We start from the raw sequence: 15,301 nt of genomic DNA on the forward strand, positions 1-15,301 counted from the left end.
CTCTCAATTTAGGCTCTTTGCTTAGTGTATCCTTAACTAATCTTGGCATTTGCGGGGTGCTTAACAGCCGGGCCGCCCCTTGAAACGTTGAAAAGAACATTAATCTCAAGATCACGAGTAGTTTTATGTCTTAAATTCATAGGGCAGATACTATAATGCTTGATATTAGCCTATAAGCCTCGGAATTACGGGAGAAGTAGTTTTGCTTAGTGCTGATGATTTCGAAGGTATGGATTCTCCAATATTTGTGTTTAATTGCTCCTTTAACCCATCTTGGCTGACAAACAGAAGATGATATAGTGGAAATTAGGAGTATATATGATCAAGTTTTTCGCCTTGATTATTCTTCATTATCACACATTCAGACAATTTCACTTCTTCTTCTTCATTCATTCTATCTTTTTACTCAAACAACAATATGTTTTCAGCTTTGAATGTTGCAGCTTTGGCTGCCATGCTCGGTCATATCAATCTCGCTTTGGCCCAGAGCCAAGGTTGGGCTCAATGTAAGTTGACTCAACACAACAAAAGCACATCATGATTGACCATTTTAGGTGGCGGTAATGGCTGGACTGGTGCTACAACCTGTGTATCAGGATACACTTGCACATTTTCAAAGTGAGTTTAACCCCATTCAAAACTTTTGGATGAAGCTAACATCGTTATAGCGATTGTATGTTAAACTTTTTTTAGCAACATTTACAGCATTTGCTCATTTTATTAGATTACTCTCAGTGCATTCCTGGAAATGTCGTTCCTTCAGCTACAGCGACATTAGTTACCCCGACGACCTTGAAAACCGAGATCACAAGTCCAACAAGCACCGGAAGTAGCAGTAGTATTAACGCCAAATTTGTTGCTCATGGAAAGAAATATTTTGGTCTTGCCACAGATCAGAATCTTCTTTCATCTGGAAAGAATGCGGATGTCATCAAAGCAAACTTTGGACAAGTGACACCAGAGAACAGCATGAAGTGGGACGCTATTGAGGGTATGGATATTCACATAGGTCTTGAAGAGTATATTGCTGACTGCAGATAGGATCACAAAATAAGTTCAACTTCGCTGGTGGCGATTATTTGGTAAACTTCGCTGTTGAGAACGAGAAACTTGTTCGCGGCCACACACTCTGTTTGTCATACCAAATTCGTCTTTGAGAATGATAACTGACATCGATAGGCTGGCATTCTCAACTCCCTAGCTGGGTTAGCTCTATCACGTCCAAGGACACGCTCACTAGCGTCCTTCAAAATCATGTCACCCAAGAGGTGACTCGCTGGAAGGGAAAGATTTACGCATGGGTATGTCATCGTATCCTGATTTTGCTCATATAATTAACCATTATAAGGATGTCGTCAATGAAATCTTCAATGAAGATGGTTCGATGAGAGACAGCGTATTCTACAAGGTCCTTGGCGAAAGCTTTGTGTCCATCGCCTTCAAAGCCGCTCGAGCAGCTGATCCAAACGCAAAGCTCTACATCAACGATTACAAGTAATTCTATCCTTCAAACTTTTACATCCAAAACTAACATTTCATGAAGCCTTGATTCAGAGTCCTATGCCAAACTCACAAAGGGAATGGTCGCACATGTCAAAACTTGGATCGGTCAAGGAATCCCCATTGATGGAATCGGTTCGCAGACCCATCTCTCAGCCGGTCAGGGAGCTGCTGCAAAAGGCGCTTTGACTGCACTTGCCGCTTCTGGTGTCAGTGAAGTTGCGGTCACAGAATTGGATATCGCTGGTGCAGGTTCTACTGATTATGTCAATGTGAGTTTAAATTTCTGAGGAATTCCCTTCGAGATGAAGTAAGAACTGGCTCTAATTATTAAATAGGTCGTCAATGCATGCTTGAGTGTCAGCAAATGTGTTGGTATCACAGTCTGGGGTCTCCGTGATACCGACTCATGGCGTTCAAGTTCCAGCCCATTGTTGTTTGATGCGAACTTCTCTCCAAAGCCTGCATACAACGCGATCTTGGCAGCATTGTAGAAATATCTCTACTGTTTCAATGGAGGGTATTGGTACCCCAAAACTATTCAATGTATATACTTGAGTTTGAGGGCAGGCCTGTTGCCAAGGAGTATGTTTATAGTGTTGTTGTCATTTGTTGTTTTCAATTCTCTAGCTCAAAATTTTACAATATCATGCACCACCGGTGGTTGCGCTCATTTAAATTACTTCTTAGACCCTTTGATTATTCTGAAATCTAGCTGTCCCACATCGTGTGATATCCGGCCCGAAAAGGAAACCTCCAACCCCGCAATAAATGGAGTCCAGATATTTTGAAACATTTTGCTTGCTTTGGTTTCGCTATCAGTTTGAAGCTCGCAAAAAAGAAGCGCGAATCTCATTGATATATCATTGAATGATTATAAGGCCAAGATATGGATAGTGCAAGTAAAGTATACATTGTGAAAATCTCTCGGCAAACCTCACACTTAAAATCCACTACCTCCTCTCACAGGCTTTGAATTCAAATCAACATATGTTCTTCCCAGCATGATATCACTTATTATGAAATTTCAATTGCGGGAGAATAGACTGCTCAATTGCTACATCATTTTTACCACATCAAGATATCGAGATTCAAAGGTATTTTACTTCGATTGTCCATGTGAACTTCATGAGATGTTTGAGAGACGCGAGCATATTTTGCAGGACTGAAATAATTTTTCTATGCGCCTCAAATATTTCAAGGCTCTTATGGCGCTCCCATTTTGGCGAGGTTCAGTAAAGGGTAGGTAGAAAGTATTTTTGGAGTCATGCTTCAAGGCATAGAACTTCTTCATCATGAACAGGCAGTCGCGAGCGTCAACCTTCAATCATCATCAACAAACTACCATCCATCAACGCTATACTTCATTGACTCTATGGTATCTAATGTTTCTTCTGAGAGTACCCAGATATCACTCTTTGCATGCCTTTATTTATTCTTGTTTCTGGTTGAATTTTTGTCGAAATAGGTACGATATAGCGAGCTACTTATGTCTGGATTTGATTTTTTTATATTCAAAGCCGAATACCATTCTTTTGATGGACTCAGTGGTCTGTTAACTGACAACTATCTTGATTAAAGCTTAGAAATAACTCACAAACATCTTCTGGAATTTCCTTAGACACGGTTTATCACTATCTCTTGCTCTGCACTTTGATTGACCAGTATGCTTTTACTCATCCCAAGCATTGTTCATTGAAGTTAAGTAAGAAAAAGCGAAACTCGTGGAGGGAGCAGTAAGTAATCACAGCTGATCTAGCGTGAAATTGCCAAAAAAGAGTCGGTAGTGAAATATTGCTAAAACAACATCTCATTCACTTGCAATATTTCGAATGGGATCCCTTGGAGCTTAGCGGGATTTTTTGCAAAATGAAGCATAGGATAAATTATAAAAGTCATGTATGCAACCAGCTTTTTTAGATCAGCTTCGATTCTTTCTTTGACTGTTAAGCAAGTGTCTGTTTCAATCTAGCTACCCAGGTCTCAGATTGAGTTGAAATTAATTTAGTAAGGCACAAAGTGAAGCAAATAATCTTGTAATAGAGAGTAACAAGAACACCACATAATGCAATATCAGTTAGAATATTGTCGAGATTTATTGTATTGGAGAAGAAAGATAATATCACGAAGTGATTACGACATCAGAAGAATAATTGTGATCTTGATTAGAAGTTGTATGAGCTTGAGATGTAGTCGCTCTCTTGAATTCGAGAATTTGAAGATAGCGCATAATCTCTCCATCTTCAGTTTTTATGCAACATATAAACATGGAGCAGCCAGACACAAGTAGACATTAGCCTCATAGTTATTCCAAACAATTAGACATCCCTGTAAAGCCTGCAATAGTGAAGTCGAAAGAGCATTCATCTCAAGACTGTACAGCAGCTAACTGTCCTTAAAAACAAGGCAACAGAAGAGTCATTGGTATCAACATATATACATCCACTCCGTGAATTTTTTTTTTCCAAAGCCTGCCAAGCGGTATACTAGTCAGTTGTATAGATAAACGCCATTTTTGCTACTGGTTGAGGAATAACTGACTCTGAGGAGTGGCTCTGGTTGGATAACTGCAGCACGTCTAGAGTAACAGTGAACGTTCCGAACATCAATCAGCCTTTTAAAGGCCGTACTGGCGTGGACCTATAATGTGGGAGATTGATATTGAAGTGAGCTTATTATCTTCTTCAATCCAACAGTACAATAGTTTTGCTCGGTTGAGGCAGGTCATTGATATTGGTATCAACAAAATGGGTACGGCTATTGAGCCAACTACAATCAGATGTTTCCTTGCTATAATACTGCATTGACCGTATGAGCATAAACATCAAGCTGATTGGTAATTTGAGTTCATGTGCAACAATGATCGCGCTCTGTACGGCATCAAGAATTGCCATGATTTGTGGTCGAATACGGTTTTTGGTAGTGAACATGCGATATTCAATACAGCCAACTCAAACCGTAGCAATATTTTGTCGCCGTAAACGACATATAGTTTTACATATAAGCTTCCAAAAATCCATCCTCAAAAATATCTCGACATCCTCTTCTTCCTATTCGACAAGAAACTTCCAGGCCCAAGACTTCTTTCAAGAATACTTTTTTGATAGCACTTCCGTTATCTTACATTACAACACAACAACAACTAGACTACCTGTTACTTCCTGAGTAATACTAATTCCATTCACATACCGGTTACCATTACTTCATCAAGTAATAAAACTCCATTCACGATGCCTCCTCAACAAAGCAACAACATGGTACGTGCTATGACTCCAATCAAACTCTACCTCTCATTCGCTTCTTAAGTCAACATCGATCAAGAAATAGTTTAAATGCTAACTGAATAGACTAAACAACAAAAGATCAACGCTGGCATTGAGAAGCTTAAGGCAGCACGTGCTGAAGCTGCCGAGAAGAAGGCTCGCGATGTAAGTAATTTCCCTTTCTTTGCGCTATAAAATAATATCATGTGTATATACTAATGTGATCCACAGGCTGCAAACCCTCCTGCAAAGGCTAACTCATCCAACGCCGCAACTTTTGTGAATCAAGCTCCTAAATCGGTACGTCATCGTAGTTAATCTTTATTAATTGATTTGTACTGATCATAGTATACAGAGCACTCCCAGCTCCATTTCATCTCTTCCACGTATGAAAAAGCGCCCAGGAAAATCAACGGTCGAGGTTGCTGAGAAAAAAGCCGCCGATGAAGCTGCTACTGCCGCCAAAATCAAGCGCAAGATGGCAGAGAAGGAAGATGGAGAGATTGATAGCGACGAAGAAGATATAGTTTACAAAGGCCGCATGAACAACGGTAATCAAAACCGGAAGTTTGCCCCAGTCAATAATAAACACAACAAGACCAGTGCTTCAGTCCCAGCTTCTGGCCATGGGCCATTAAACAACAAAGGCCAAAAGATCTTTGGCCGCAATGAAATCAAGAATGAGGCTAAAAACACCACCAAGTTCAAGCCCGATATTCCAAAGCTCCCTCCCAGAGCTCAAAGGTCCCAGGACCTCAAGAAATCTGAAGAGAACAAGCAATCTTCAGTCAAGCGCAAGTATTTCGATACGGACTCTAGTGAGTTTGAAGAAGAAATCGCTAAGCCTACCAAGAAGCCGAAGACCACAAAGGCAGGCATGAACTTTGAAAATGTTTCCACCAAGCGCAAGCATACTGAGGAGGTAGAAGCAAGTGGTCCTGTAGAGAAACAGAAGATCACTGGACCAAATAAAAAAAATGTTGCTGTAAGTCTACTCACAAGCTGGTTTATATTCTAAAATCATAAGCGAAACTTACTGACCAATCAAATAGGCTCCTGCAAAGCGCGCCCCTATCAAGGAGACGAAGGTTCGAAACAACCCCACAAAGAACTCGTTAGGTTTTGGTGGTTCCAAGTCTACCAAGAAGTCAACAGCACCGAAGAAGGATCCCATGCAGCCTAGGTCGGTCTCTGAGACGGTGAACGAAAATGGCGAGAAATCTACGGAAAACGTCTTGAAATCTGTTTCCGCGCAAGTTAAACCAAAAGTTGGGGCATCACAGAGCGAATCAGCTGCTCCATCAACAGGAGCACCATTAAAGCTTCGATACCTTCCCAATCTTTCTATGGAACAGCTTTTCGGTGAAGCACCACCTGCCGCAGCTCAATCAGTCGAGAGCCCACGATCAGCCTTTGATAACATTTCCATGGAGGAACTTTTTGGTGAAGCACCAAGTGTGGCAGTTCAGCCAGTTGAGACCCCACGATCAGCGTTTGATAACAGCCTCCCACGATCAGCTTTTGACAAAGTCCCTATCAAAACTAAATCTAGTCGTCGTGGCCCAGCTCCTGCTTCAAAAGTCCAAGTTGCAAAATCATCTGCTTCGTCTGTATCCATGTCTACCACAGCATCAACTAAAGTGGCACAGCCTAGTCGCCGTAAAGTTGCCCCTGCTTCTCATGCCGAAGTCGCAAAGCCATCTACTTCGATTCAGAAAATATTACCAGCTTCCACGAGCACTTCTGATAGGGCTCGATCTAGTCGCCGTGGCGTTACTCCTGCTTCCAAGAATGAAGTTACCAGAAAGATTCCTTCGTCAATCCCATTACCCACCTCCTCATCAAGTGAAGAGGTACAACCTAAAAGTCGTCGCGCCGTTCCAGCTCCTCATGTTGAACTCAAGAAGCCATCTGTTTCGTCAAAACCATTGAGCGCCAAGACACCAACAGAAGAGGCTAGTAGATCTACATCATTCAGTATTACACAATCAGTTTCCACCCCAAGAAAGGTGATCAAGAAGGGAAACAAGAGTGACGGAGTGGTGCCCAATCCCAGATCTTCAGTTGTTGACAAATCTGAGCCAAAGAAATTGGAGATCTCAGAACAGCCAAAGATTATGGCTGAAATTAATCGTTCTCTTCCAGCAGATTTGCAAATTAAGGCTGAGGTGGTATCAGAGACAAAAATCAACAAAGATATTGTTAGCCTCGATCCCAAGGCTGAGCCGTCAAGCCAAACACAACGACCAATGCCACAATTTCTCCGATTTCCTGGACTCCCAGATGCAAATTCGGATAAAGGGTCTGTTTTGAATGACTTTTTTAAATTTGAAAATGCCACGGAAACTTTCAAGACTATTACTCCGAACGCAGAGCTCTCTAACACAGCGAAGGATAGAGATGCCATGGAACTTGAGCTTGAGCGCGATATACAAATCGAACTTCAAAATTCCTTCCATGCTGAGCAATTGCGAACAGCTCTCGAAGATTTGATTGTCCTTCGAGCTGAAGATGGTGAATCATCTGATCAAGATTTATCAGATGACGATAGCGATGAATATTCTTCCGGAGATGAATCTGATGAAGAGCAATGTGAAGTTCCTCAGAAGATCCCTGAGCCAACTGTCTTGCACAAGGGATATAATGGTGTTTTACAAGAGGAACCCTTCTATGCTAGGGATCGGGGTTATGAGAGTAGTATGTCAGATGCCGATGAAGACGAGGAGGAATATTACCCACCATATTACCTTGATCTCGCCTATAAGCTCGCTCACCCGTGTTGGGAAAACTCTATCTTCAATATACCAATCACCCGCAAACCTGTCTCTAGTGAACCAGCCGTTCCCAAATCTGTCCTTGATGAATTAGAGGCCGAAATGGAACGTTGTCTTGAAGCTCAAATGGCTGAGGACGCAGCTGCTGAAGAAGAGTTCTCACCACCGGTCATTCCTCGCTCTGCCTTCGATAATTTCGAAGCAGAAGATGATTTTTCCTCTGCTGAGAGACATCAACAGGATTACTCGGAGAAAATCGCACCAGCCCCCATTGGGTCTTCAGTACTTTCTCTAAAGAGTTCCACCGATTTTGAGGGTGATTTCCATGGGGCGTCCTTCGAATCCAATGAGGCTTCAGGTCAGGGGTCTAGACTAACAGAGGAGGACCCATTCTCCCTGCTAGACACATCGTTCAATTTTTCAAACGAGACGCAGATGCCAGTAGAACAATACTTGTCCTCTGAATATGACGATTCTGATTCTACCAAGGAATCCAGCGATATACCAAAAGAGGAAACCCCTCGGTCCGAATCACCCGAGGTAAGCACTGGGCCATATGTTAGTCTAGAAGGTTGCGTTGGTTTGCCTCCACTTGAAGATTTTCCTGTCGATTCTGAAGACTCCGATGACTGCGATGACTGCGATGAGTCTAGCGACTCCGATGTTGAGGAGTCAGAGATGTCAGAAAGTGATGAATCCGAGATCATCACCATGGATGACACCATACCAGAAGAGTCCGATGAAGATGGTGATCTCGAAAAGTTAGACGAAGATGAAAACGCAGAGCTTTACCGAAAGCACAGGGTCCCAGCAGACCTCGCAAATGTCGATATCACAATGGAGCCAACAGAATTGCAATTGCTGAAGGCCAAGACATCATGGGAATTGTTCAACCTTCAAAAATGGGAGCAGGAGAATGAAGTCGAAGTTTATGCAACATTTGACCGCGAGCTTCTCCTTCGCAACTTGAACGTCTCCAAGAAACGCATCGCCAAGTACATGAAGGTGGTGAAAAAATACGAGAATCGCACTGTCCCAAAAGCTGAGGCTGTGATGGAGGACGACAGCAGTGATGATTCGGATGACGAAGATTGTTGTCATCCCACCAATCTTAATATACCTCAAAGTCTTGAGTTCATCGACGTCCCAGACAGGTCCCCTGTCGTCGATCTTGATATTGAGGTTGACAGCAATGCCCATCCTTTCGGACCCATCGATTGGTAATGGTTGGCAGAGACTTCACCTCTACCTCTTTCTTCGGGAAATGAAGGTGGCCAGATTGCAAAAAAAAGGAGATGCAGCTGACCATCCTCCTGCTTCATGATAACTATTTATCATCTTGAGAGAAAAATTGCATCACGATTACTGCCGCATCAAAAACTGCAAACGAAACCCCCCCCTAAAAAGCCAAAAAAATCAAAAAACCCAACAAAAAGCAACCCTCCCAAAGACAAGAAACAATCTCACTGAAAAAAAAACATTTAATTTACATTGTTCGGCCCGGTATCTACGTCCCCAAAATGATTGATCATCTGGGCCAGGCAAAATTCAAAATCACTATGCAGCGCCGCTTCCTCTCCATAGAAGTTTTTCCTGCATATGTTTAAAAAATCATTCTCTCCTTGATTCCCGGATTCTTATCGACATCGTATCAGCGACGATTTTGAAGATATATTTGGGCATATCGTCTAAACCAATATACTTTAGGGGGTAGTGGAATATCACATACAATCAAAAATACTTAGTTTCGGATTATATGAATCAATTCATTAGCTCGACCCTGTGGTACTGTGGGTGGGGCTTTTGGATGTGTGTTCTGTTCATTACTGCATTACCATTATCTCCAGGGTTCTCAGAACTTTTGGGGTACGATACCTTTTACGAATCTTTATTCCTTCGATTATGGCGATTCTGCCATTTATATTTTACCATCACGACTAACGATATACCACGATTCCGTCGGAGGACTTATCCTTGACTCCGCATCCATTTGATTCTAGCAATAGTAAAGTGCCATTTGCGGGTTACGGTTCTCCGGTTTACGATACGTGCGTTCTGGTGGATAGAACATCTTTGTATTTTGGGGTTGATCTTGAGATTGAGATTGAGATTGGGATAGAATTCAAATGTGTGTTTTGAAATGAGGGGCTTGGTTGATTCAATAGTCTAAGATTTGGTTGAAAGAAGAAAGGAAGGAAAATGTCAAGGCGATGGATATGAAGAGACAATAATATGCGAAAAGTGCTGGTGGGGGGATTTTGTATGGTACTCTTATCTTCGGGATCTTGTTTGGCGGCAAGGTTTCGAGGTTCGGGGCCAGAATCTTAGTGGTGTATTGAGACAGGAATGACAGAAGGACTTGCGGGGGCAGGGAGGCAATTTCATTACACGAGCAAGCAGGGGAGCAGTCGGAAAGCTCAACGAGATTCCAAGAGAGCCAAGAAGCCTTAGGTCTGGCCAACCCAAGGTGGATTCGGCTCTTAAGGATGAAGTCGATTGAGTTTGAGCATTGCGCAAACAAGATAAGCGGGAAGTTTTAGATAGATTCCCAGTCGATCTCCAAGGGGAGTCATATTATGGAGGAAATTGTTGAGAAGGGGGGCGGTTTGGGACATAGAAGATGTTGATGTGGAATATTCCTCTGAAAAAGAGTGGTTTATATGCAGCAAAAAGTGATATTAAAGACTCTTTATTCTAGGTCTCATAAATGGATGATTTTAAATTCTTTCTCACCCCTCGCAATTGAAACCGTGAGAATTTTTGATGTTATTTTTACTCTAAAATATAGATCCTTGAAACCCTACCCAGAATCTGACCCATGTTTACCCATTCCAATCCCTCCGTTCTCCTTTTAAATTTGTATTGACCCGCAATATTTGAATACATCTGGTTTGTGGTGATCCTCCAGTCTCTTCCTGCAATCTTCATCCCTAAGGTCTGTCCAGTCTTGATCAGCTTAAACGATATGACTGTTCTTTTGTCGCTACACCAGTGACTTCATCTACCCTCTCTATCAACATGAGGTTTTCATTGGATTCTGAAGTAGGAAGTCCCTCCGGTACAGGCTTCTTCCAATCTCTCTTCAACTCAATCATAATTTCCTTCCAATTTCCAATCTCCTCATCTGTTCTTATCCTTCTCCTGAATCCATAGCCTCTGATTTCTACTAGCCAGACCATCATCCAATACTGATTGAATATCAATGCGAATATGGCGGCTATCCATGAGCTCCCTAGGAACGCACCCCCAACAGAAGCTTCGATACCTAGAGCAGGCCCTACTAACGAGACCATCTGGTTCACCATGCTGGTAACGGCTGTTAGATTCAGCGTAACAGTCATTGTGAAATTAGATGCGAGGAAGGAAAAGAAGAGAGCGCAGTAGACGATGCGAGCTGTGGGTTTGAACATATAGATTGCTGATAGGAAAATTGTAGCGCCCGATCCGATTAACGCTAGCCCATAAAGAACGAGGATGGCAATGGTGCCAATGTTCAGCATTCCGGCAGTAAATGGCATTGCGGTGGTAGCAAGACCAAGTAGTGGAACAGTAAGAGTAGTATTGACGATACGGAAGGTAGATGGAGTAGATGAGGTGAGTTGTGTCAAGCCTTTTCAATAGATTAGCTCAGTGTGTCAATCTCGCGTGTGGGATTGAGTCGTTGAATTTTTACTTACCTTTCAAAGCTTGAGAATAATTCGAACAGCCATCAACGACCCATTTGTCCCCTGTTGTAATAGTTCCTCGGCATATTTTCATTACATGTAAACTGTAGAAATCTGCAACTCCAACAGTATCTGTGATATTCGAGACCAAAACTTTCTCGGCTTCGTTGAGACCATCGTTATCGCCAGCTTCAATCTTCTTCGCGATGTTCTTGACTTCTTTGATAACATTACCGAATAATGCTGTGGCGAAATCGGATGCTGCATCTCTCTTTTCTATCGAATCTGACGATAAAGCGCGGGTGTCCAGAGCAGATATATCGATTATGCTTGTGGTATTTGCTGTAGTAGAATTGACTGCTGCAAATTCTACCAAACTTTGACCGAGATTGGCTGTTTTTAACTATTCAACATCAGAGGAGTTTCTATGAATTTATTGGGAACGACTTGCCCTCAAAAAATAATAACCTTCTAAAGCCCCATTATTTGAACCCGAAAATATTGTGATGAGGCCCAACGCGAATGATATTGTAGACAGAATCAATGATAGGAGCGCATGCCAGCGAATTGGTCTGCCTTGGTTAACCTTCATTTTCCTTTATTTAGTGATTTCAGCTATTGAAATAAGATAGAGCATGTGAGTAGATAAATCGAAATCAGCATTCTCCTCTGAGAATATATGAAGACTCGAGAAAATCCCAAACGTACCCTGTATGCAAGGATTAAAAGTCGAAACCCCCGATATAGCTTCCAGAGATGCAGCAAAACCTTAAACGAGGTTGTGATAGCCGCATACTTCACCGCAAGCATGGCTATGCTAGACCAATTCCTACTCAAACACACATTATTATGGTGATTTTCACGAAGAAAGCCTCGGATGGGAATAGAGTTTGGAATCTTCTATGCAAGCTTCTTCGTGTGGGGGTAAATTTCGTGCCTGATGCGGAATGCCTGAAGCGAATACCGATACGACAGGACCTAAAGCCCATAGACGCCCTCTAGCGGTAAAAATCTGGATCTTCACAGGGGTAAACATACATTCATAGGGCTGTGTTGTAGGGGCATAAGTGCCGATAAAGTCCGTGTCACTGTTCGGATGTTTTTCAAAGAAGACAATGTCCGAGAACCTTCAGAAAAGCTTAATAGTAAAGCTTGTCTCACATATTACCCTTGCCGCACGATGAGTTTTATCTTCCTTCCCCGTAGATCGTCCTTTCCCGGTGTGAATTGATGCGAATTATTGTGTAATCATATAACCCTGAGATAATTTTGCGTAGTCAAAAAACTATAACTTTTTACAGTGTACCAAATCCGGAAAAACTTCTGCTACCTTTACATTCAATAAATACTCTCTATCCCTCTTAAGTCAAAGCCTGGTTTGTCGTACAATAGCCAAAATTATCAGTTTAGTAATTGTTTTCCTAATATGGAGGAGATGGTGTCGCTTTCCCATTAGCACTCTGCACAGAAAATGTTGTGATGTGAACCAAAGATTTTGGTCCTCTACTGATGGGTGGTGCCGCGAATAGATAATTACACTTCACTATGATAGAAGAGTTGACGCCAGTGGCGAGATAATCGGGATACTAGCAAATGACTGGTGCAATGATATAGTCAATCCCACTAGTAGGCCACTGTTTATGCAGCAGATAGAATGATAGAGGAACAAGTAGACTGAATAATAGTGTGAGGACAATCCACTCTTATTCATAGCCAACACCGAACAGATATTTCGAGAGTGCGCCAAATGCGACAGCCTTGGAGTAAAATGTCATGGTCTTGTAATAATTTTAGGAAAGGGAAAGACTTATATTGGAGTTGAACGACGTTTGAGTTGGCTAGACCAGACATGAGTACCTTGAGTTGAGAGCAGCATCTCACATTGATTGGTCATTGTAACACTCATCAAGATGTAATTGATGAAAGCGCCAAGAATGGTGCCTATAATTTGGAAGTACACTTGATTTACCATACTGCTCCAACTTTAAGTTTTGGATAAGAAGAATTGCTTGGCTCTCAGAACTGGCTCCGAAAAGTAGGAAGTACCTGTTGGCAACGAATTTGCCTATATGAAGATAGCCACCAATCTAATGACTTGAATTACACTGGCGATGGGCAGTTCGAATCAAATCAATTCGGCCATAGCCCCTAAGGACAGTGTGCAAAAGAAAGACAAAGCGCAGACAATGCAAAAAACCCACCGGGGCAAGGTTGATTGGAAGATGTAGATGCGGGAGAGCCTAACAGCTACCGATATAAGCCCAGTTAATATATACTACCAAGAAGGCACCCCCTTGTACAAAAGCATCTGCTGGCAATGAGGATCTAATTCCACTTTCTCGGAGATCACAATATATTAGCCTTTTCGTTGGACGCTTGCCCATTGCAGCAGACGAAATACATCTTTTGTCGCTTTGAAGTTGAAGAAAAGCACATGGATAATAGTCACAGTAACGCTTAGGTTTGTGGTAAGAAGATACTCGTGTGGTCAGAAAGTATGCAACTTCGACGCTAGATGCACATACCGTAGGATGGTAAACTATAAGAGGACTGATCTAGTTTTCATAGCGCCGGAGTTGCATGCTTTCTGACCGCATGAGTAAGCAACATTTGTAGTCGAGAAGAATGAAGTCTTTTCAATTACACTACCGACTTTCGTTTCTTTTGCTAGCCCTACCTAGATATATTATGATATCTATCATGATCTTTTACACATATTTACATCTTTTGGGGTCATTTCGAATTATCAAAATCTTCCATCAAAACTTTGTACATAGATTTGAAACATGGCAATGTTAAAGTGCAAGTGGCTTCCTTGACTCAATTCTCGGTACACCACCGACCACCACAGACACTAATAAGTCAGTGTTCGTATTGCTAATCCTTCCATTCCATAGTTTGTTTAAAGCTCTGCGAATTGGTCGAGCTCATTATCACTATTACTTTCACCACTCCCATCGTTATACTTAGTCTTCAAACTTTTCCAATCGTATATCAGAGCGCCCACGATCGATATTGCTAACAGAAGTCCAACGCATGAAGCTTCTTTGATTGCAACACTATACACTGCCCGCAATTCTGCTGATTCCTGAGAAGATGAATCGCCAGGAAGAGCCGTCATTCCGCCGCCTAGAGCCGAGTGAGGGTCAGCATGAGTGTAGTGCCTGCTTATGTTCCGGCAGATCCAAGGCCTGCCAACGCCTGCTCAAGAATGAAAACATGAGAAGTCAGCGAAGTAGCACATACAATACTTCCAATCTCGAATATTAGCAGTGATGCTAGAAAGACAAGTTTACTAGAGAAGAGTGTGTAGATCTTGCCGAAAAACGGCTGGAATGCGCAGGACGTCAATGGATAAATTCTATTCGGTCTCTGTTAATGTCCAATCATCGTTTTAAAGAAAATTGGTTATGAAGGTACCTACGCTGCATACCAACCCGCATCGTCAATGCTGTGGAAATCTTGGGTGATTCGAACGACAGTGGTCGAAGTTAGTGTGTTGTCTAATGCTATGCAAAAAGTTGCTAAGCACAGTACGATTGAGATCAAGACCACAATGGAGAATTTGGTATACATTTCCGCATCTCTCTATTGTTGGTTTTCCTCGCGTCTCGTCGGCTCGCTGATATCGGCCACAGCGATTTCATTTTCCAAAGAAGGGCTCGGAGAAATTCCCTCGAAAACCTGTCGTACACTTGAGCGAGAGGTTCGAGAAGTAAGTACAGAAAGATGATATCGGAAATGACTTTCTAAATAAGAAGAAAATGTCAATGGTAATTCCGATCTTCTAGAGTATATCGTAATCACGTCGTCGCCTTGTTTCTCGTCGTATCCTTTGTTTGGCGTTTTTAAGAGCTACCATCCTTGGCTTTGTTGGAACCCAAATCTTCCTCCACTCGTCACAGCTGACAAGTAAAGGTGGCAGGTCAACAGTTGGACATGTCGGATTGATGGATTTCACTATAAGAAATCGATAAGAATCATCCAATAGAATTCAAACGATTTATCGACTCTTACTTTCTTAGGCAATCCCACTTTCAGGGGTCATCTAGCCGAGTTTAGGCTCTAAGCCACCTCCAGCCTAGCTTTATCGTCAAAT

General features: G+C 42.2%; 5 protein-coding genes across 5 annotated transcripts; 2 read left to right on the forward strand and 3 right to left on the reverse strand.

Annotated features, from left to right (window-relative positions):
- Positions 1 to 418: 418 nt before the first annotated feature.
- Bfra_006567 (putative glycosyl hydrolase family 10 protein) lies at positions 419 to 2,065 on the forward strand (the record flags this gene model as incomplete). The annotated part of the gene is made up of 8 exons (XM_037336936.1): positions 419 to 506; positions 555 to 589; positions 694 to 991; positions 1,042 to 1,131; positions 1,180 to 1,301; positions 1,349 to 1,494; positions 1,544 to 1,772; positions 1,839 to 2,065. 8 exons carry the CDS (start codon positions 419 to 421, stop codon positions 1,992 to 1,994), a joined length of 1,164 nt encoding a protein of 387 aa, XP_037198302.1. The 3' UTR covers positions 1,995 to 2,065.
- A 2,665-nt stretch (positions 2,066 to 4,730) lies between these two features.
- On the forward strand, positions 4,731 to 8,761 carry Bfra_006568 (uncharacterized protein; the record flags this gene model as incomplete). Its single annotated transcript, XM_037336937.1, has 5 exons — positions 4,731 to 4,757; positions 4,848 to 4,928; positions 4,995 to 5,063; positions 5,119 to 5,748; positions 5,816 to 8,761. 5 exons carry the CDS (start codon positions 4,731 to 4,733, stop codon positions 8,759 to 8,761), a joined length of 3,753 nt encoding a protein of 1,250 aa, XP_037198303.1.
- A 537-nt stretch (positions 8,762 to 9,298) lies between these two features.
- On the reverse strand, positions 9,299 to 9,608 carry Bfra_006569 (uncharacterized protein; the record flags this gene model as incomplete). Its single annotated transcript, XM_037336938.1, has 3 exons — positions 9,299 to 9,412; positions 9,487 to 9,533; positions 9,566 to 9,608. The coding sequence occupies 3 exons, from the start codon at positions 9,606 to 9,608 to the stop codon at positions 9,299 to 9,301; spliced, it is 204 nt and encodes a 67-aa protein (XP_037198304.1).
- An 880-nt stretch (positions 9,609 to 10,488) lies between these two features.
- Bfra_006570 (putative sur7 protein) lies at positions 10,489 to 12,012 on the reverse strand (the record flags this gene model as incomplete). Its single annotated transcript, XM_037336939.1, has 4 exons — positions 10,489 to 11,147; positions 11,215 to 11,595; positions 11,671 to 11,798; positions 11,939 to 12,012. 4 exons carry the CDS (start codon positions 12,010 to 12,012, stop codon positions 10,489 to 10,491), a joined length of 1,242 nt encoding a protein of 413 aa, XP_037198305.1.
- A 2,092-nt stretch (positions 12,013 to 14,104) lies between these two features.
- Positions 14,105 to 14,323, reverse strand: Bfra_006571 (putative major facilitator superfamily transporter protein; the record flags this gene model as incomplete). Its single annotated transcript, XM_037336940.1, has 1 exon — positions 14,105 to 14,323. The coding sequence occupies one exon, from the start codon at positions 14,321 to 14,323 to the stop codon at positions 14,105 to 14,107; it is 219 nt and encodes a 72-aa protein (XP_037198306.1).
- Between the last annotated feature and the right edge of the window lie 978 nt (positions 14,324 to 15,301).

Source organism: Botrytis fragariae (assembly GCF_013461495.1).
Source record: "Botrytis fragariae strain BVB16 chromosome Unknown tig00000000, whole genome shotgun sequence".
Classification (NCBI taxonomy): Eukaryota; Fungi; Ascomycota; class Leotiomycetes; order Helotiales; family Sclerotiniaceae; genus Botrytis; species Botrytis fragariae.